Source organism: Tauraco erythrolophus, chromosome 12 (genome assembly GCF_009769465.1).
Source record: "Tauraco erythrolophus isolate bTauEry1 chromosome 12, bTauEry1.pri, whole genome shotgun sequence".
Taxonomy (NCBI): domain Eukaryota; kingdom Metazoa; phylum Chordata; class Aves; order Musophagiformes; family Musophagidae; genus Tauraco; species Tauraco erythrolophus.
In genome coordinates this window covers 20336668-20358595 of record NC_141476.1, presented here as the reverse complement: position 1 = coordinate 20358595, position 21928 = coordinate 20336668, and the positions used below count along the sequence as shown (strand labels likewise).

Below are 21928 nucleotides of genomic sequence, written 5' to 3'. Positions count from 1 at the left end.
TCTGCCAAAAGGCCCAAGTTCAAATAGGACTGATAGGTCCAAGCTGATAAAGACACAGTTCTGCCAAAGGCCCAAGTTCAAACAGGACAAATGCCCAACGCATGACCTGATCAATACCAGAAAGCACACGGGCTTCTCAAAAGACTTTGGGTTGAAGAGGTATCTCTGTTAATAAAAGAGGAACCGCCTGACGCCACAAGGATGATTTTACAACCAATTCAAAAGTCGGGATCTTTGAGAAAGACCTTCAGGAAGCGATAGAATAGAAAAAAATACCAGATACAGGGCAAAAAGCAAACGAGCAATAAATGAAATACGTATCAGGAAAAAACTGATATAGTCAAAGGATGATGGAAACAGGTGAAGACATTTGAACAAAGAATGGTTTGGTATGAAACCATGACAGAATACAACTTTGGCATCTGTTGTTTCAGATTGTTTATAAGTCTAAATTAGGAAATTGAAAAGTCCACAAGTAGGAACAGTATACTGAATTTTAAATATGGAAAATACAGACATTCACAGCAGGGCATACCTCTGCACAGTCAGATATATCCTACATGCTAAAGAATGCAGAAACAGTTTATAGCTCCTTCCAGCTCTCTGTATCTCACTAGAGATTTCCCAGATTAAATGCTGCTACTTGTATGTAGCAAACGAATAGAGACACTACTTGGTAGCAGAAAAAACGAGGGGGAAAAAAAAGGCACTTCAGAAAGTCCATTTCCAATCAGTTCTAGTTTTCATAACACGCAGTTTAGTATTTTGCTTTGTCTTGTAACAATTACATTTGGATAACTAGATTACCGAAATTTATCAGGGCAACGTTTCTGTCATCATTGACCACTCACACCAGCATAAGCAATTATTCAAGGACATAACAAAACACGGATAATTCATAATATGAATAAATACTTTCTAGAGATTACATATATATCAGCAAATTTATTATGTTTGCTGCTTATAATCTGCTAGAATGCCACTGTCTCACGGCAAGTGTGTTAAACTGAACACTCATCTCTCTCAACATGAGCTGCATTTGCCTAACGGCTGAGAGGCTCCACGACTGGCTTCCCCAGGCTCTGCTCTCCACGCCTGTGGCTGTCCCCAAAGGCCACAGGCCCCTTGTCATGAACATCTGACTCTCTTTCTGCCCTAAAACTAACTTTTCAGAGAACTCCTGTGCATATAAGAATTAATTTTGGAGACTTTTTTTTCCCCCCTGATTTCTACTATAGTAAAAGTAGTGAAAGTGACCATTTTAAAATATATACCTAACAAACAGGAAAAAATAAACCCACCTAAATAATGAATTAAATAATGTTCCACTGCCACATGGGGAATCCCCCTTTTGAAGAGGGATTTTTCTGGTATGAGACACAGCTACTTCAGGAAATGGAGCTTAAACCTGTTCCCCCAAGCAGACAAGATGTACCAGTTAAAGGTCACTTAGCCCATGTAACTACACATATGCCAGGGATTTTGCTCACGTTGCAACATCAGCAAGAAGTGTAATTTTATTCCAGTCAGCCACCACCAGTCACTCGTTAATCCAACAAGACCACCACAACTTTCAGGGACAGTCCCAGGCAGACAAGATGTGCTATCAATTTTTAACAATAGAACAAATTTTTTCAAAATGTTTCAAATTAAAACATGTTTAAATCTATTCCTCTCCTTCCACCTCCCAAATTCAAACGAAGCTGGCAAAAATTTCTTTTTAAAGATATCACGGCAACCTCACACAACTGAATCCTTTGAAACATCTAGGAAGACTGATGAAGTCCTCCAAATAAAATTCAGAACTTTTAAGCAATAACACAACTTAAAATGCACAAAATAATAGTAAAAGAGGAGGAAGGTCTCACTAAATCATGATGGAATAGTGACCCAATCAAACAAGAAATCTAGGGGATTCCAAACCGGGTCCCAGATTCAGGGCATTAATTTTAGACACCTCATCTAAAATTCCGTTTGCCGTCACTACGTGACCACAACTGAACAGAAGAGATGACAGGCTTGCAAAAGCGCCCGGTTGATTCTCCGGGGAAGGATGCCAGCAGTCACCCTCGCACAGCACACCGAGGCTGCAAGTGACTCGGAAGAGCACGGCTGGCATCAGCCCTGAAGGGACGGTTCGTGTCCACAGAGCAAGGTGAGGTGTCCCTGGGAGCAGCTGCTGAGCATGGAAAAATTTATAGGAGACAAGATTAGAACAGGGGAGACGTAAAGATTTTTACATCCAGGAAATGGTATTGATTGCATTGCACAGCAAGAACCAGTGCATTTTTCTCCATAATTTTAAGCTGCTAGCTGCAGCAATGCTAATGTCAGCATCAATACCTCCGGAAAAGTGGGACAGCAGAAAGCACTGCCAGCATCTCATGGCAAAACATGCCACACTGATATCCTTGTTACACAGAATTAACATCAGAAATTAAAAATAACTAGGTTTGTGGGGATAAAAAAACACCAACCAAAAATCACTGATTTCACCTTAAGAATCTTTGCATGTTGGTAATGCTGAAACAGCTATCGTTATAAGAGTTATTTTTAAATCCTTTCAAACTCTCCAGATTTTTTACCATGAACACTCTTCAGGGTTGAAGGAAAAAAAAAATCTGTTTCTTCACAGACGTTTATTTAACATTCAGCACGAGCATTAATAGGGGCTTATTCTCAGCTTGTAGGCAGCCGTTTGGAGCAGCAGTGCACACGCGTGCAAATGAACAGGGTGTATTCCTTGTCCTCTACTGAGAGGTCACTTTCAAACAGTCAATAAGACAACTTGAGCTTAATGAATTCTGCCACCTGATATTTCATATTTAAGCAAATGACTCCAGCTACGCTACAGCACTGAACGAAAGCAAACCAGCAGGAGTAACTCACTGAGGAAAACAGAACTGATCTCTGCACAACCAATACACTGACTCGACTAAAACCATTTTTGCTTCTCTGGTAACACAACAAACTACTCACACCCATGCGATGATCCAGGTTGCACGATGACAGCTGGATGACAACAGTTCACTTCTGTAATCTTGGGTTATGGTTATTAATTTGTGGGTTGGAGCAGGTTAGCTTTCACGTTTATAAGCACGTGAAGTAGCAGGTGTAATTCAATCAGAGACTTCCTCAGGAACAAAACCAATGACATATTTATACCTTTTTTCCTGATCTATCTTGTAAATTTTTTTTAATTAGTTGTAGAGTCCTTCAGCACCTATAGCTTTGAAGCACTAGTGACTGACAAGGCCAGCACTAGAAAAAGGCAAATTTAACTTCCTAAGGCCAGCTACAGCACTCATGTGCCACTGTAGCACTCCTGTTTGATGCGCCCATAATACTGGTAACCACCAATAATTTACTTTTATGGTTTCCTTCGACATGTTATTTCTTCAGTCTGAAGAGCAATTGTTTTGCACTCTTAACTAAGCACCCCGTTCGTTCTGCAGTTCGTTTCACATCCACTCGATGCAGGTTAACGCACCAAGAGCCGGGGTCAGCTCTGTCAGACTGCCCCTGCACCTGCTCAACGAAACTGCACAACCCACTGACTTGAGAAAACAATGGAACAAAGGAAAAGCCCGGGGCCTTCGCCGTCATCGCAGGAGACGTGTACAAAGTCAGCAGGAGAGCACACCTTAACACTTGAATAGTTTTCCAAATTTACACCATATTTCTGTAGGAACAGGAGTGGCTTTAAAGTTTTTTGAGGTTTTTCTTTAAGCAAAAACTAGACAATCTGCATAGTGAAAATAATAGGTTCTTACCTGGCCAGCCTCTTCACTGCTGTTTTGTCCTTTTAATCAATTATCTCTCACTAACAGAAGTGATTCTCACCAAAACAGTCACCTTTACACACTCCAAGGTTTCCACGGGCTAAAAGTCAACTGTGGGACTACAGTTCAAGAAAAGGCATATAATTTGGCTGCAGTACCACTAGACTACATACGACAAGCTGGCTGACCTCTGCTACCCATGCAAAACCAAACAACAGTCATGACCCTACAGGCAAAGCAGAAAGACGATGCAACACAACAATTTTCTACTACTTTGGGGGTTTTTGAATGAATGCAGTAACACTTCAGGGTCTAATTAAAACAAGCAAACAAAATGAACCCCACCAGTGGCTTGAAAAGGAACTACCATTCCTTTAAAATTCAGACCCTGTGCCAGGGAAAGGGTGGGGGCCAACACACAAGTGAAGCGAGGCAAGCACAAGGCAACTCATGGTGCTCCAATTTGCCACCCAAACTTCCAAACTAAGGTAATGACTTGAAACTGTTGAAAGAAAATGTGGAAAAAAGTATGAGTAGATTTGTTGTATTGTTTAAGCAAAGAATTCACTGAGGTGCCTAGAATAATGCTGATGCTAAGTGCTAAGACTGTAAGTTAACAGCTGCACTGTAATTTCAGAGCATTTACCATACGTTTGTCTTCCTGCATTAATGCTGACCTCATCCTGAACAAACAGTATCCAGTCTATAGCACCTGAGGAGCTATGCCCTCATTTATGAAGTCAAAGTGAAATTCTGCTGCAGTTAAGAGGATACTTACTGAATGCACTCAGAAAATTCTCCTCTCTCACTCTTTTGTAACTACTCCAAGGGCAAGCTCTCCTTTTCAAGCACATCTGCAAAGAAGTGGGCTAGTCCCTATTTTCCCTCATCTCCAATGCTAATCAGAAAAAAGAATCATGACAGGTTTTGAACTATTCTATAAATTTGGTCCATTTTTTCAGTTTTTTCATACCTTAGAGGACTATACCTAAACTGCCCTTTTACTGAAAAAGACGGTTCCTCGGTGCCAAGTAGTAGGGGGGGAAGAGATTGACATGAAACGCAAAAGGAACAGTCAAAGGAGTAGCACAGCCTGTGGAAACTCAGGTTTTTGAGTCTTTTAACTGAACTGACACAGCTTACAAATCCACACAGGAAAAGAGTATCTGCAGTCCCTAAAGAATTTCATCTGAAAGCAAAGAGGAAACAAGGGCTAGTAAATGCCATTGTTACAGAAATAGCAGCTACATACACCCAGCTATTTCTATTATACAACAGAAACGCTCTGCATTTAATATAATCCGTGGTTGCGCTGCCAAGTTCTGGACTGGCAATAAGGATGGGACATTAAAATGCATTGTTTTACCAGCTCCAAGGCAGGGACAAGGAGTGGGATTCCTAATGAGCATGCAGAAAGGAATTTTTTTTCTTTTAAATTTAAAAAGAAAGTTACCAGGCCATGCTGCAAGCTATGCCACACTATGTCACCTCTCATCAGTGAAAACAGGTTCTTTATGTCAGAGGTGATCATCTGTTTTTCAAGATGTGTGGGAAGGCATCTTACGGTTTTTGGGATTTGCAACTGCAAGCATATTTTCTAGAACACCTAAGTAGATGTGGAAAAAAATTACTGGAGATAGGATAGAAATAATTTCTAGAGAACTTGGAAGGGAAGTCAGAACCTATGAATGCATCACATTAAAGGCAATCGGTATCGAGGAAATGCAGTTGTGTTTGTCTTGGAAGCACATTGAGTTGGTTGCCAAAAATACATCTTCAGCTCTATTTACCACTCACCTCACCTTCACAAAGAGCAGGAACGTCAAACACCATCAACCTTTGACTTCTTTGAAAACAGATGGAAACAGTAAATTTCATCAGTCTAGATTTGAAGGGTAAGTAGCAACTGCAAAAGGGGACAGGAGGCAGGAAATCATTACTGCATCTGACACTGTTCTTATCCCAAGTCTGCTCATATTAGCTACTGTCAAAAGAAAAATGACCAATCATTCAGTCGTGCTAATTCCACTTGCAAGGCTACTGAACTGAGACTTGCATACTGAAAGCCACTGCCTCATTTTATCCCAAAACCTTTTTTTATCTCGAAACCTTTTTCTCTTTCAACAAGTAACATGATCCTCTTTCATCAAAAAAAAAAAAAAAGTAAATGCAATGCTGAATAAAAAAATGGTTCAAAATTTCAATTATTGTGAGGAATAGCATTGTCATCCATCCAATCCACAGGTGAACCTTAAAAAGACTATTAGAAAAGTTTTCCAATTTCCATGGCTCAGCTAGAGGCAGCACTGCTACTAGTGGTGATCCTTGGCTAAAAGTTCGGGAACACCTAATGGAAATGCAGGTAATTGTTTTATCTTTGAACGTTAAGGTGGCATCGTAAAGGGAGCACTGTGTGCACCCCTGTAGGCGCCAGCTGGTTAAGAATTGTGCTCTTATGTTTCCTCTAGCAGTGGCAATCACAAAAGGATAAAAACACTGCACGTCAGCTGTTTGCTTTCATAGGAGACTGCCAAAATAAGGAAAAAAAACCCCTTCACTCTCTGATACACTGCAACAACAAAGCTTAATTTCATCAAGGGCAAACCAGCTACATCGATTGGATTATTCATTTGGTGTAATGGACTTTGCTTTCTTCCTGCAGCTTTCTCAAAACAAGCCCAAATGAAGATAAACCAGCTCTCACTCAAGGCTGACACACTATATATATTTCTGGATTTCTGAGCCCTGCAATACAACCGAAGGGAGGCATTCACTACACGATCCTTTCTCTCGGCCGCGCCGCTCCCCCGGCAGAGGCTCCGCAGAAGCAGCAGGTTTGCAAAGGAAAGGCAAACATCGCTCAGCAGCAGCAGAACGCTCTCTCCTCCCTTCGGGGCTGTCTTTACCATCACTGACAAAACAAGGAGCTTGTCCTTGCCCAGCACAGAAGCCACTTTGATGCATGTGCCTGAAAGCGCACACAACAGAGTACCTTTTGATCCTCCAGCAAAGGACTAATTGCCTTTCTCTGAGGGAACGCCACTAACGTAGCCCTACTGCGCAATTTCGACAACTGACGTAACTGCCAGAGTTTATGACATCTAAAAATTACTTCCCCCATCATTATGTGCACTCTTGCTATTATGTTAAAGATCCGGCCTCATCTTTTTTCACACAATAAACGAGCTAGTTATGCCAACAAACTCAAACCACTAGCTCTAAGAATGGGATTACACGTTTATCAACTGCGCCATATCAAGGCAACACTTTCCATCACTTATTATTTTGCAAAAAGGGAATGACACACTGTATTGCATCATTGTGTTTAGATCAAGGAGAAACCTGTGGCACAATACCTTATGGTGAATGTTCACCTACGATAACCTCTTTAGAGAGGGGAAAGAATTACTTAAAGTTGCTGGGCCAAACTTTCTTTTGACTTACAACACATTGTAGCTGTAATTGAGCTAATTACAGTGGACAAACATTAGACCTGTGCAAAAATCTCACACCCATTTGTTATTCAGTTCATCTAAATCCGAGGTGCAACTGCAGAACATACGTTTGTAGTCAGTAAACGTTGCCTGCATGTATTTAATGTACTACCTTAAAGGGAAGGGGAATTCAGTTTGCATGAAAACAGCCTCCTTTAAAATGCTGCACCTGCTAAAGTAAGATAATCACTGAAAGGATCATGACCTCCCGGGTAATCACATAAATTAATCAGCACTGGCCTCGGAACATCTCTGATGCTACCTAATACAACAGGCAGAAGACTTTCACTTGCATTCTCCCTCTCCTCATCCCACTTTAAAGCAATGCCCGTTACACACAGAGAAGCTTTTTGCAAACCATTTAGGATTCTCAAAGGAGCAGGCAATTTAGTTTATTTTAAAAGCTTCATGGGGAAAATACATCATGCAATATCTCTCTAGTTTTCTACAAGTGAACAAAGCCAAAGTAAATCAGCAAATGGCACGACATGCCAAAACCCAGAAACAAAACGAGCAATGAAATTGTACTTATCACTTAGAAAAATCTAAGCCATTCATTTGAGATGCTTATATTTGGGTAACCTTTGGAAGAATGTTTGCTGTTCCATTACACAAACAATGGAAACACTAGATAAGGAAAATAACTGCAGTTGCCGAAAGGGTCCATGCGTTCCCCTCAAATCATTAAAGATGTAGATGATATTTTATGGATATATAAAACACTACAGACAGCAGAAATGTCAAACGCACAAACCATTTCGTCTAACCCATGAATTTGCACGGCTCCCAGGAGGGCGGCGCAGAAATCCCTGAAGTGGTACCTCTGCGTGGCACCGTGCTGATACACCCGCTGAAATGCAGAACTGTAAGAGCCAACTTCAGCCTCGCTGAGGCCAAGCATTACAACCGTAACAGGCATGTTAGAGAGGACTGTGAGACAGTGCTGTATGCCAAAGCAAAACCCCTTGCCTCACATGAGTTATTAACACACAATCATCTTTCCTAGATTTTTTCCATCTGTTCACAATCTTGAAAGACCTACTATGACGATGGTGTTTAATGGGAACTTGGGTCAGACCCAGCCTTTCCCCACAGAACGGAGCTGCGAGGAGCCAGATAAATAATAATAATTGCTTCAGTGCTTTTCTCTGCGGTGAGACAGCGGGGCAGGAGGAGCCCACAGGCACAGAGGGGGAAGGCACAGAAGGGAAGACCCCAGTGACCACCATGTGTCCTTCCTGTGCTTCCCGCTGGTCCCAGCGCACCCTTCGGGCTTTCCCAGGCATGCCCCCAAAGGTAAAGGCAGTCTAAATCCATCTGTGGTACCTGTCAGGGGTTCAGCAACTGCAACAGTAACTTCAAAATTTAGGAGCATCCAGAACCCACCTTCCTTCTTAGCTACCCAGCCTCTCGCTGAAACAGTCTGTAACTTTGCTGCACAGCTCCCCAGGAGTGGGCAGGGGCATTCAGGGGGGGTTTGTGGGGACAGGGCAGCAGAGGCAATAAGTGTTCATTAAAGTGACTACAGAAAAATGCTAAATTTCCACAAGTTCTTACCAGCTCATCCACGCTTCAACGCTGCAGGTGAAATGAGTTGAAAGTTTATTGGCGGTTTTTTTCCCACGCAAGGTAGGAAAAAAGCATTGCAAAACACAACCCTTAGAGGCCTTTGCTGTGACAATACCAAAGGCTTTTTCCATGGGGAAGGCTGTTTTCATTGTTTAAACCAAGCCTTCCATGTGGAGAGAACATGTACAAATAAGGACTAGATGTGTACTTGGAGTTTGGCTTCTGGCCTGGGTGTGTTGGCAAACTGGCCTGAATTGCAAGTTGTGTTTTGACACCACGAATAAGGACGAGGAATTAGACAGCACGGCGATCTGGAGAGAGGATGAGTGGGTCTTCTTTTACTGTGCTTTTAAGATGCTGCTTCGAAGATTTCCAAAGTACTCCAGCTCAGCCTCACAACCAAATTCTTAAAATCTACTTTAGGAAAGTTGGTAACATAGCTTTTAAAAAATAATTAAAATAAATAATTTCACAAGTAGAATAATATTTATCTTAACCTTGAATTTAACATAATTTAAGAAAAGCTTGAACTTACACATAATATTTGATGGTTCATGTATGATTAAGCTTATTCGTTTAACAACAGCTAAAATTATGCTGTTACCAACTTCTTTACTTTCACAATCTATTTTTGACAGTGTGGGTTTATATATTTCAATCTCTGGCAATCCACTATTTTATATTTCTGTTTTAAACTTATATTTGTCTGAATCAAATATCTTTAATTCCTTTCTCAATTTGTTTCTAAATGCTTTATGCATCTGTAGCTAGTTTAACATGTAACAAGATAGTGGTGCATCTAGCAAATTCAGTATGAACTAGCAAAATGAGCTTCAAAACCAAAAAATACTGGGTTATTAATAGCGTATTTTTATAGAAGCAAACTTGACGAACCAAAACTAATGAGTACTAAAAGCAACTGGTTAATTTTATTGTATTCAGTCTTTCCTCATCTCTTACCCTCATAGTTAAAAATCGTAAAAGGCTTTTCAGATTGTAATAATGAAAAACACACCTACACAGTTGGCTCGATTGATACTCAGCCCGTACCTCCTACATAGCAAACATACATTTGAAAAAAGAGAGTAACTTATGATGATTAAAAAGTCAACTTATCCTTTAACTGCAAGTTGATACTTTCTCTCGCCATGAAGACTTTTTATAGTATCCTAAAAGAACCACAGCTAAAAAAAACACCCAAAACTTGCATTTTTCATACTACAAGCAGGTTCCACCAGCTCCCAGAATAATGTCGTCTCTGAAACGTTCCCGCACTCCAGCAGACCATTTCTAGAAGCTTGGCCTATGGGGTATCCACTAAACACCAACAGAAAAACTCCTCCTGTAGTGCTGTAACATCATCACCAACGTGTAACATCTTTTGGAGCTGCTGTTTCGGGCCTGATCACACAGATATCACCATGGGAAAAGTTTTTTCTTTATATAAAAATGAAAGAAGCGTCATTATACACGGCTTCACTTTTCACACACATTGGAAATTACTGCATCCAAGTATTTTATGCAAGAAATCATGGAAGTTAATTCAGTAACATATTCTTATAAGGAATAAACATTTCGTAACACGAAGGGAATGGAGATTAAAAACTTACTGTAAATTAGTGCACACTACGTAAAATTGTGGGTTAAATTCAGTCAAGCATTGGAAAGAGTGGATTCCAGTCTCATTTGGTATTCATCCAACTAACTCATCACATTTTACCAGCTGTCCTTTATAAGGTATCACTAATGCTCGTGCGGGCCTCAGAGACTCGGATTGCATGGAAAATTATACAACTGTCATCCCAGCTCTGCCCAATGGGGGATTCAGCGTTGCTTTGCAAAAACGACAGCTAGATCCCACTTATTTTCTGTGTTACTGCAATAACAAAAGTGAAAACAATCTGAAGAAAAATAGTTTTAAAGAAAATTCAAGACGACACATATTTGTATTTTTTCATATAAAGTATTTCCATAGATTCCAGGGAAGTTCTTTTTATGAGCATTTAAATGGTAGCTTTTCATTACAATATAATCACTTTAATGCAGGAAATCCCTTAGGCATAACTGAGAGCTGGGATCCACACGGCATCTATAGTTAGAAAAGCCATCAAAGAAAAATTAAAGAGACTGAAGCCTTGTAATCCACAATAACATCATGAATTCATTCGGCATGCAAATATCATTCTACTCAACATTCAGCAGACTTAAAGCTCCACACTGATTAATGCATGAGTTCAGAAAACACTTGTAAGCGTATCTTCACACCAGTATAAATAGCATTTGAGTTATGCGTAAAACGTCTTACCTTGAGAAGTTCGAGGCCTTTAAAGCAGAGCTTCAAAAAGGCACCTTTAGTATAAGTGATTGATTCTGCCAGTATAGGCAGTACATCAAATATTAACACAGGAAATTAATTGCTGAGTAAACTCTGAGCTAATTGCTACTTCTTATTTTCTAAATATTAAGTCAGTAAATTCGGATTAGACCACATTTTACCAAATTATAATGTGCCTGCTTCCAGGATACATTTTTTTTCCTCTCTTCTAGTAACTGCTTAAGCCATATCCCACAAAACAACAAAGACTTTATGAAAATAGATTCTGAAAGAGCTTACAAGCCTGGGAAGAACCAAATTCTACAGTCAAGTCCTCCTTGCTATTTCATTCTTATTCACCCACGACTCTTGCTGAGCAAGCGTTTGTTGGGTTTGTTAAAAGAAGTAGTAGTGCCCCGCAGTAACGCGTATTGTGTTATTCCTCATAAAACTGTGTAAATGTGCGGCACTCCAAACTTTAAAAAAATAGCGGAAGTTCAGTTAACTGTGCTTCACCAAGAAAGAGGCTCGTTGGATAAGTGATTTTCAGGCATAGTGGCAAATTAGGGGATTTCCTAAAGATATTTCATGGGCAATTCATGGTTTGCTGCAAATACCAAAAGATAAAACTCTACGGGAGCCTCCACTAAATATCTCAATACTTTATTTGTAAGTCTGTCTACTTAACATTAAAATTCCATTTCCATATGAAAAACTACTACGTTTCTTTCCTCTAAGAAAAGTCGTATCTTCAAGAATAGCTTCTTCACTGTATTTTAACTTTCTTTGCTGTGCTTGGATACAAGAAAAGAAATGGCTAGGGACTCACAACTAAACCTATGCTTACATTTGACATAAGCTTTTAAAGTTTTTATATTGAATTCTTACGGATACTTTCTCTCAAATGAGAATTTCTAAGTCTGACATGACATATTTCAGAGAGATTCCCTCCTAAAATGATTTTTCCAAGCAAAACAATTAAAAATAAGATGAAAATTTAGTGTGACTGGGAATCCCTATTCTGTGGCCTAATTTAAAATTAAAAGCCAGCAGAGTCTTCATGATTCCAAGGCTATGCTGATTGCCATTTGAAGCTGGAAACGTTTTCCCTTATGCACAAGTGATGAAGTGCACGTAAGGCTTGGAGGAAAGTTACCTTATCTAAAGTATCAGATATAGATTACTGCTGGAGTCAGCGTGCCATGCCAGTTGGACCCATACACTCTGTTCCGATATGAGGAATTAAGTTTCCCTGATGTCACAAACGGAACAGATAATGCAATTAACGTTTCCTTTGAAGTTCACATTGACCGGCTAACCGCTAGAATGAGTTGGCAAAACTTTGTTGAAGTCACTGAAGCAATCTCAGTTCACCCAGACTGAGACTTCATCTTTGAGATTCTATAAACCACTGAGGGATATTTAAGATGCTGAATCCTCAATGGGGATATTTATAAATCAGTGTTTATTCTGTCATGTAAATATAGAGATCCCGCACTTCTGTCTGGAATTCCCCAGATGTGCCAGGAATATGTCAGAACTGCTGCCTATTTGCTGGAGAGTTGATTTTCTCCTGTTCAACAGCTATTAGGCCACTCTCTGAAAGACTGATGGGCATCTAGATATCCCAGATGAGTCGTAGGGTCTCATTTTCCTACCTCAGCACTCCTGCTGGGAGCAATCTCCAGGCAGGAAAAGAGGTCCTGTCTGAAGGATCAGATAGTTGGTCAAGACTAGAAAACGGGACAGATCTGCTATAAAATGATCCATTTGCCACTAATTACTCTAGGATACAAGATTGCACACGAACGCTAGCACTAGTGGAGTTTGCTGCTTGTTTTAAGACAGAATTAGCTTAATAATCCTGTGCTGAAACAGTACTGTTCACACTTTTATAGTTTATAATGTTTGAAAAACACTGAGCCTGTATATGATCAACTGTAAGACCATGAAGAATTTACTTTAAGACTAGGCATTGATAGCTGCTCCTTTGGGACTCTTCAACTAATGCAATTTATAATATCACACTATGTCATGCTACAGTTGACATGTTTATGCTTACGCCAATAATTCAACACTTTCAAGCATTTAAATAGACGAGGTAACTAAACGATTAATTTAAAAAAGGAGAGAATGGAATAAAGCCAACACTTCTATCTTCTTGAAAAAGAAAACAACTTAAAATGAACATCTTGGCTACTTTACAAGACAAGATAAATGTTACAGACTCAAAGACTGTATAATTTCCAAAAGTGTTAATATTCCTTGGAGATGAAAATAGTGATAAAAATAGAATTCTTAGAATTATATTGAATTGTACTTGCACTAAAAGAGAAAGAATTGGTGAACAGGGAAATCACATGAGGAGAAGGAAACATCCCACCATTGTCAATGTTTTATGGGGAGATATTTGGGATGAATGTTGAAAGCTAGACTAATGACTGATAATCAGGTAAAGAACTCCAAAAACACTTAGAAGAACAGACCTTGAAAAGTTACGATTGGTATTATTAAATATAAGAAAGTAAGGAGTTTAATGAGACATACAAAAGAAGTCCAACTAATAAAAATATTGCTACGGTCATATATCGATAATTTAAACAAAACTATCTATGGTAATAAAGTCAAAATTAGTAACCACAAAATATATTACATATTGATCTACAAAGTAAAATAATGTGTATCTCAAAAGGTCATTTCATATTCTCGAGGTCTCTAAACACCTAGAAGTTCTTCTGAAGCAACTAGTGTGCACTTTCTTACCCCCAAGAGCATAAATATTCAAGACTCTTTACAATGCCATAAAGCAGGTGCTGATTTTTTGTCTGCCTTTCAAGGAAGAATTAATACATTTAGCTATTTGAATAAATTGCACCTCTTTTATTCTCATGCTAGCTTTAGCTATAGGCAGACTGTTTTTACCTTCTTTCTCTGAAGACTCTTCTTTTGGTTTATGATTTTTGGGAATAATGGCAGCGCCATGAGAATCGTGTTCCGGTTTGAAACAAAACCTCTTTCTTTCACTGCCTGGAGAGCACTTAGGAAAAGTCCGCTGACGCAACTGAAGGGAAACACACTTACCTTCTGTTGGTGATGTCTTCAGATGTCTGCAGAGCCCCTCTGTTTCCCCGTATGTTTCTTTAATTTTTACTACTGCTTCTGTTCCTCGAAGTTCCATGAGGGAGCGCAGTTCTTGCAGTGTGCACCCAAACTCTCCTGCATGGTTGGCCTCATTTCTTTGGTTCTTGGAATAAAAATCGCTATTTGTCATGTCACCCATTGTTGCTGGATTATATTGCTCCACTCGTTATTGTTGATACAATCTTAAAACTGTTTAAAAACTGAAGGAAAGGAATCTTGAATTCCAAGCTAAGAAATTAAAAAGAATCCAGTGTGTGTCCGGTGAGCGACGTGGAGAATGCCTCTGGCGTGCAAGGTGTCCCTGACTGACTAGTGGTCCGCAGAACGGCTGCTTTCAGGGCTGCAGACCAGCTCCGCTCCATTCACCATTTCCCATTATGCTGCACCCAAGCTGTAGAATCTACATGGTCATTTCTTCCTCTGGACCTTTGGGAGCAAACAGAAAGGACTCATTACCAGAGTGAGCAGTAACGCTTTACACAGGCGATTTCAAACTTATTCTACCGTTGCAGTTTAACATGTCGTTTAAGAAAAGCTATGCAGAAACGCTGTACAGACGTCCTGCAAAATGCTGCAGGTAGTTGGAGCTCGCATCGGCAACAAGGATAACACCAGCTCCCTCTTAGATAAAGCTCTCTACAGCTGAAGCACCGATAGCAGTGTTGCTTACTTAAACCAATTCCCAAGAGCACCCGCTAAATGAGATGACTCATGAATATTAATAAGTAAGCGATTCGTCCAGCATGCTAGATGCAGCTCCAGGATGGGCTCTGGTTCATACAGCCACATCGATCTTTCACCTGACAAGAACAAAGACTTTCTCATAAAGGCCTCAAGGCAACAAAAATTAGTTAAACGCTACTAGTTTTCACAATGGGTTAAAGCAAAACTGTTCTTCAGTGCAAGGACAGTAAAACTGGTGGAAAAACTAGAGCCACCATTACCAATTCAGAATACATTTAAATACATTACATCTTGCAGACTTGCCTTCTGTGAAAGCAAGCGTACCCCAGAAAAGAGCTAACACGCCTGAGCCTCTTGGCTGGCACAGCAGAGCCATGTCTTGTACACGGCAGCCGCTGGGTGGCTTTCCTTCAGCAATGCCAGGGCGCCCACTCGCCAGCAGCCTGCCCAGCCTCACCCTGACAGCTGTAAACGTGCCAGCACAGAGCCAACGCACGCAGACACACAAATACACACGCGCACAGAGTGGCGTTGGGTTTTTTCTTATCTTCCTTTTTTTTTTTCTTTTTTATTCTTTTTTTACCATGTGCAGTGTTGAACGAGTCACATTTGGACCATCTGGGAGACAGTTGATTACTTGCTAAAACCAGCCTTTAAAACCTGTTTCCCCTTCCCATATTCTAATGAAGTTGGTTTAAATACTGCTGAAACCAGCTATTATATTTGGCACAGAGAGTTTTAACAGAGATTAAAGGTTTCTTTTTTGCCTCAAGCGGGTTACTGCGTGTGCACTGTCTAATCTATAGGTCTCAGAATAGCTTTCTCATAATAAAAAGATCTTTAAAAGAGCACACCCTCAGCCTAACGACTGACAAACCTGTCGCGTCGAAGTGCATATTTTGAACTGTCCAGGTACAGCAACACACAGTAGAAACGAGTACGTACATAAAGAGGATCCCAAAGTGCTTCAAGCCTCAATTTCATATTTGTGCAACAATTTCAACCTCCTGCCCACATACAGTTAACGTAACACGTAGGCTTGGTATTTCCACCGATGTGGCTGCATCGCCATTGCCATTGCTCTGCACGTGAGGAAGCTCAGGCCCGCTGTATGTATTAATTCCTCTTCACCTGCAGTGACATTAACTGCTTCAGAGCTGTCTAACATACCTTGCTCAATTAGACAAACTGAACCTCTACCAGCCCTCTCATTTACAGATCAAAACCCAATACTCCTTTGACTTCCGTGGAAGTGGGAAAAAAAAAAAAAAGAAAAAAAGAATAAGGAAATACTACCAAAGTTTTGCTACAATATCACAGAATGCAACTCAAATAGCAGTCAACTGTCACATACTGCTTGTCCCCATCCTATTTATTGACACGTATTCTAGTGCTCAGAACTTCTGCCAACCTTGATTTCACATATTGCTTTTCAAGTTCATGAGAAGAGAATTTCAGCACAAACCGCGGCTTACAGTGAGCAATAAAGACAAACTAGAAGTAGTAATTAAAAAGGGCCTTTATCTGCCAAGCAATAGTCAAGGAGGAGATATGCTGCTCTGTCAACATTCAGCTTCCCATGCTTACGTGCCGGATAGCATTCACAGTATCAATTCATTTCTAGGTAATTCCCTACATGTAGCATGCAGAAAAGACCTTACTCACTGCTTTATCTGTTTTTAAACAGCATGGATCAGTATTCTGAATAGAAATAACATCAGCCTGTAGCATTACTATGAAAAAAATTGCAGGACAATTACTATGAAAAAGTTGCAATGGCACAGATGTCCAGTAAAACAGACATCATCCCAAGAGGCACTGAGTCACCACAACCTCCCAGGATGATACGCCCCCCCTCTTCCCTAAAATCAGCATTTCAGACTCTTCCTGGTTTCATCTATGATAAGTCGCTGCTAACAGTCACATCAAAAAGCAGACTCGGATTTGATCAGGAAAAAGAATATCCAGAAAAATGTCGTGGAAAAAATAAGGCATCAATAATACTAATGATCAGCTAAAATGACGGACTGCTATTTACTTCCAGTGGGCAAAAAAGAATTCATTCCTAAGGTAAATACACTACAAGATCTTGAACACTGGGTATCTAAAAGAGCCATGATGTTCAAAACAAACAAAAAAAAAACCAAACACAAAACAAAAAATCACCAAACAAAAAAATCCACCATTTACCTAACAGAGAATTTACAGGGCTTTGCTGGTCCTGGGGGCTTTTTAAACATCTCTCTAATAAAATAAAATTGAATTAAGAAAACTATTGCATAACACCACAGTGAAAAGTCAATTATTAGTATTTTCTGAGGAGAGCCATCTACTGATTTCATTAGTGATGCAAAGGGTACTAAACTCAAAGATATTTTCTATGTGATTTTTCTCTGGGATGCTCCCACCACTCTCAATCAAAGCATCTCTTCTGACTCACTGTGCCATCACCAGATATTAATATATTTGCTTCTATTCTTAGAAATTCATTGTCATTTGTCAGCCTCAGCAAGACAGTGTTGTTGCTTTTTAGCATGTTTGAGTCATTTGCCTGCTTTAGTTTTAAATTCACCTTCAATTAAACACTCATCAATAAACAACAAATATGAAGTTCACAGTTCCTTCAGTGCTTTAAAAACATATCTCCTGGAGTTTGTGCTTTCCGTGATTCACCACCTCATGTTATGACACAGGGAAACACCGTCTCACGTTTTTGAAAGGCAGATGGTAAAACATAGAAAGCCCAAAGCATGACTAACGTGATTCACTGCTAATGCATCTCACTAATCCCATGGAACCAGACATGCAGGCTCTATTCGATCCTCGAATGTCTTTGATGAAGGCCCAGGAACCTTGCCAGAGAGCATACCAGGTCAGCATGACTGACACATGACCACCGCACTCTTCCAAAGCGGTTAACATTCCTTTAACGAAAGCTGAGGAATAGAAAACTTCAGACTGGCATATGGCAATGTTCCCTCATTGGTGGGGCTACAGGCTCTGCGTCTCCAAAACAGACCAAATTACTAGAAGTGGGTGAAATTTGGAGTCTCCTTTACAAGAAACCCAAGTACTGCACTATGTTTGGGTGGGGTTTTTTTGTTTGCTGTTTTTTGGGGGGAGCAGGTTAGGGAAGGGATAATTTTACAAAACACACTCAAAACCTTGACATTTTCACCATGTGGATGTAGTACAGGTGAACTACCAAGACACTCTGATTTTAAAAAAGCAGGTGATACCTGTACATTTTCAATCACAGTGAACGACTGGCATTACTCGGGAACACTACCACTGAAAAACTCTCACCGATTCGATTCAGATCAACCTTGATCTACTACACAGCTCTTCTTCTGCATCATAGGTGTTGCAGATCCAGACACCCTCTGAAGAAAAACAGGCACTTCTGAACTGAGACTGATCTCTAACATGGACATCTAAATTAGGTGAACAGAAATTCATGCCAGGGGTGCCTGCTTCCACTGGCTATAAGGCAAGTCCACTTGACAAAAAGCTATCCAATGGCATTTGAAACTAACCCCACTGCTATGGGCTAAGCTACCTGGGGCATAACATCTCCAACAGCCAAAGGGAACAAGGTTGGGCAAGCCACAAGTTTCACCAGCAGAAGGTACATTGCACCGGGGGTGGGAAATAGCCAAGGAGCTCAAGGACTTCTCCCTTTCTTTTCAGAGGAGCCCTGAGTGCCCCTCAGGACCTCCAGAAAAAATTTCTCAACCCTTTTAACCCAAGGTCCACTCAATCTCTTTCAATCCAAAAACCATCATCTACAGTGTGCTTCAATGGTTGTAATTTATAACTAAATGCTTCCCAGGTCACAAAGAGCCACCATCCCCAAATCCTGAGAGCACAGCTTTAGATACCATTCTAGAACACAATAATTTCATCCTCAGTTACGCATACTTGGTCTCATCATTCCCTATGAGAAAAATTTCTAGGGAAACTAGTCCTCCATACACATGTTCATCAAAAGAGAAATAAAAATCTGCAGTAACTGAAAAACTAATTTCACACACAACACTACACTGTTCTTGCAGACAAAAGCAGTAGCTTTTAATGAAAGTTATTTCTTTTTATTTATTCTTACCAAGCTTCTGAAACAAGCTTTAGAAACAAGAAATCTGGGTAAAACACTTCCTATAGTGCAGTCGGAAAACAACAGTATGCTGTGGACAAAAAGACAAAAGAGTGGCCCACTTAGATTCGCTTCAGGTGGCAAAAGACTTCAAATATTAGACAAAACAAGTAAAATACTATCCTTATTTTTCTCATTAAAAAAATCAGAAAAAAAAAATCACCTTGGTCTGGGATTTTGTTTGTCAAAGATAACATGGATTTTTGTTGTACAAATGCACTACAAACTCCAATTATTTATTGATTGTTTTTTTCCTTCCAGATTGGCTGTGTCTTCGGGAACAAGCTTCCATTCCTGTAGAGCCCAAGTCAAATATTTTTCATCTTCTAGCTGCTTAAAGGAAATGCATGCCAATTAAAATAGAAGCAATTTGGATGAGCTAACTGCAGGCCTGCTGGGAAAACTATTCTTTGATTTCCCTAATCAGGAAAAGTCTCATCTTGGAAGCTTGTAAATATTTTCACAGTGTGTTAGAATGACTCCTAAGTAGACATTGTCACCATGTATTCTGACATCTGATTTCATCTGGACTTCTGTTGGCAAAAAAAAAAAAATAGTAGCAAGGTAATAAACCAGATATCACCAGATCAGAAGCACAAGACTTGCATTTCACTGTCCTTAAAGGTCTGGACAAATAACAGATTTACAATGACTTCCAAAATTCAGGATATATTCATAATTTGACTGTTTTCTCTAAATTGCCATCTACGATCACACCAACTCTGATCTGAAAATCTGATGTTGAAGGAATTGCTTGCATTAGAGGAGGAAGGATGAAAAGGTAATCACTTCTGAATGGGCTGGCAGGGGCACAGCCGGGGCAATGAGATCAGCAAAGCCCAGCTACTGTTCACGCATCATGCAGCTGGGAAGGAGGCACACAGACCTGGTTCCCCCTGAATTAAGCTAAGGGAACTAGCAGTTCCCACCCTTCTGTATGTAGCAGTACTGTCCCACTTGGATTGTTATATGGCTGTCGGTATAATACTACCTGGTCCCTTGGGACTTACAGAGAACCCCCAAAAGCACCGGAAGTTTCACATTTCAGTGCGTACTAGGTATTTAACCAGATTTATCTATATTCTTTGCATTAGAGGTACCATTCCTTGACAAAATGGGATTGGAAGCAGATTTAAGGGAATTCTCCCTTGAGTATGAGCAAAATCATCCAAGACCACTTTTTTGCTACTACAGTTCCTCAAACTGATGTGAGGTGTGGGTAGCAACAGACTGACAACGTATCGCAGAAGATGAAAAACTCACAGCAGACCTTTTGCAAGGTGAAAACAGTTGAGAAAGAAAACCATAACCTGCTCTGCAGAAGTCTCCAGGTAAGCACAATAAATCAAGTGTGGCTCAGTTGTACCACCTCTTACAATTTCTTGTTCTTTTCATGTCAAAGACTAAATGTCCATCCAGTTGCAAATATAATCTTCACGGACTAGAACAAGACGGAGGTTACCTATCCAAGCATCCAACGAAGCCGATCAAACGCACCCACAGATGCTCAAACTCACACTCTCTTAAAACAAATACTGACTTTGAAGTTTAATTATCAGGAATGTACAAGGCGCAGGAAGAACCAAGGAAAAACACCATTTGAACAAAAGCAGGTTGACACCTTCACGAGTGTGACATTTTTAACGCTAGGAAGCCAAGGGTAGATAAAGAGAAACTGAACTTTGTAGCTAAGTGTTGACTGAAAATATTCCTGACTTCATCACTACCTTTCTCAATAAATTTCAAGTTGTATTAAGTTAACTTGTTGTGGTTCAGCCCAGCCGCTGCCCGCTCCTCCCCTCAGGGAGGGGAGAGGAGAAAAATGTCACAAAAGGAACGAGGGTGAGACAAGAACAGGGAGGGAGCACCCACCGACCGTGGCCCCGGGCACAACACACTCGGCTTGGGGACAAACCAATTTAATTTATTAACAGCTACTCGAGAGGATAGCAAGAAACAACGCCAGACCTCAGAAACACCTCCCCTCTCCAGCCTTCCCTCTTCCCGCCTCCTCCTCCTGCACCGCAGCGGCGCGGGGGGACGGGCAACGGGGGCTGCAGGGCAGCTCCTCACACGCTGTTTCTGCTGCTCCTTTCCCGAAGGAGGAGGGCTCCCCACACTCCTTCCCTGCTCCAGTGGATCCCCTCCTCACGGGACAGCCCACAGACTGCTCCGCCGTGAGCCCTTCCCGCAGGATGCCATCCTGACCCATCGGATCGCTCCGGCGCGGGCTTTCACCACAGAGTCACGGCTTCTGAGGGAGCTGCCGCCCGCTCCGGCGCGGGTTTTCCCATGGACTTCAGACTCGTCTCTGCCTCGCCGTCAGTCCCGTTCGCTAGCCCCCAACCCCCGCCTCAGGCTCAGCATCCCGCCCCACCGCGGGCTCTCCCCGGGCTGCGGTGGGTCTGTGCCCCTCCGAGCGGGTCACGGCTGCAGCGGGGCCGCTGCCCCTCACCGCGGGCTCAGGGCACGCCCCGCTCCGGCACCCCCTCCCGCCCCCCCGCACTGACCGCGGCCCGCGGGGCCGTTCCTCTCCGTCTCAGCCCGCTCCGGGTCACTCGGCCCGGCGCGCTCCCGCGCTCTCCCGCCGCGGCCATCTCCAGCCGGTGGGGCCGTTCCGGGGTGGGGAGGGGGCAGCCCCCGCTCCCCCCCGCAGGTCCGAAGCATCTTTCGGGCTCCTTTGTCCCCGACTTATCCCGGGCATCCGCAGCGGCGCTGATGGCTCGGCGCGGGCCTGAGGGGACGGGTCCGACCGGCCCGACCGGTTTCGGAGCGCGGGAAGGTTCCGCGG

General features: G+C 41.5%; 1 protein-coding gene across 18 annotated transcripts in view; it reads right to left on the bottom strand.

Moving 5' to 3' along the window:
• Positions 1–14439, bottom strand: part of ATP2B2 (ATPase plasma membrane Ca2+ transporting 2) — a 175363-nt gene extending 160924 nt beyond the window's left edge. For all 18 annotated transcript variants that reach the window (XM_086619166.1, XM_009988232.2, XM_086619169.1 and 15 more), the window contains exon 1: positions 14241–14439. In XM_086619166.1, coding sequence (XP_086475292.1) covers positions 14241–14439 — 199 coding nt within the window. The remainder of the gene's footprint in view (positions 1–14240) is intronic.
• Between the last annotated feature and the right edge of the window lie 7489 nt (positions 14440–21928).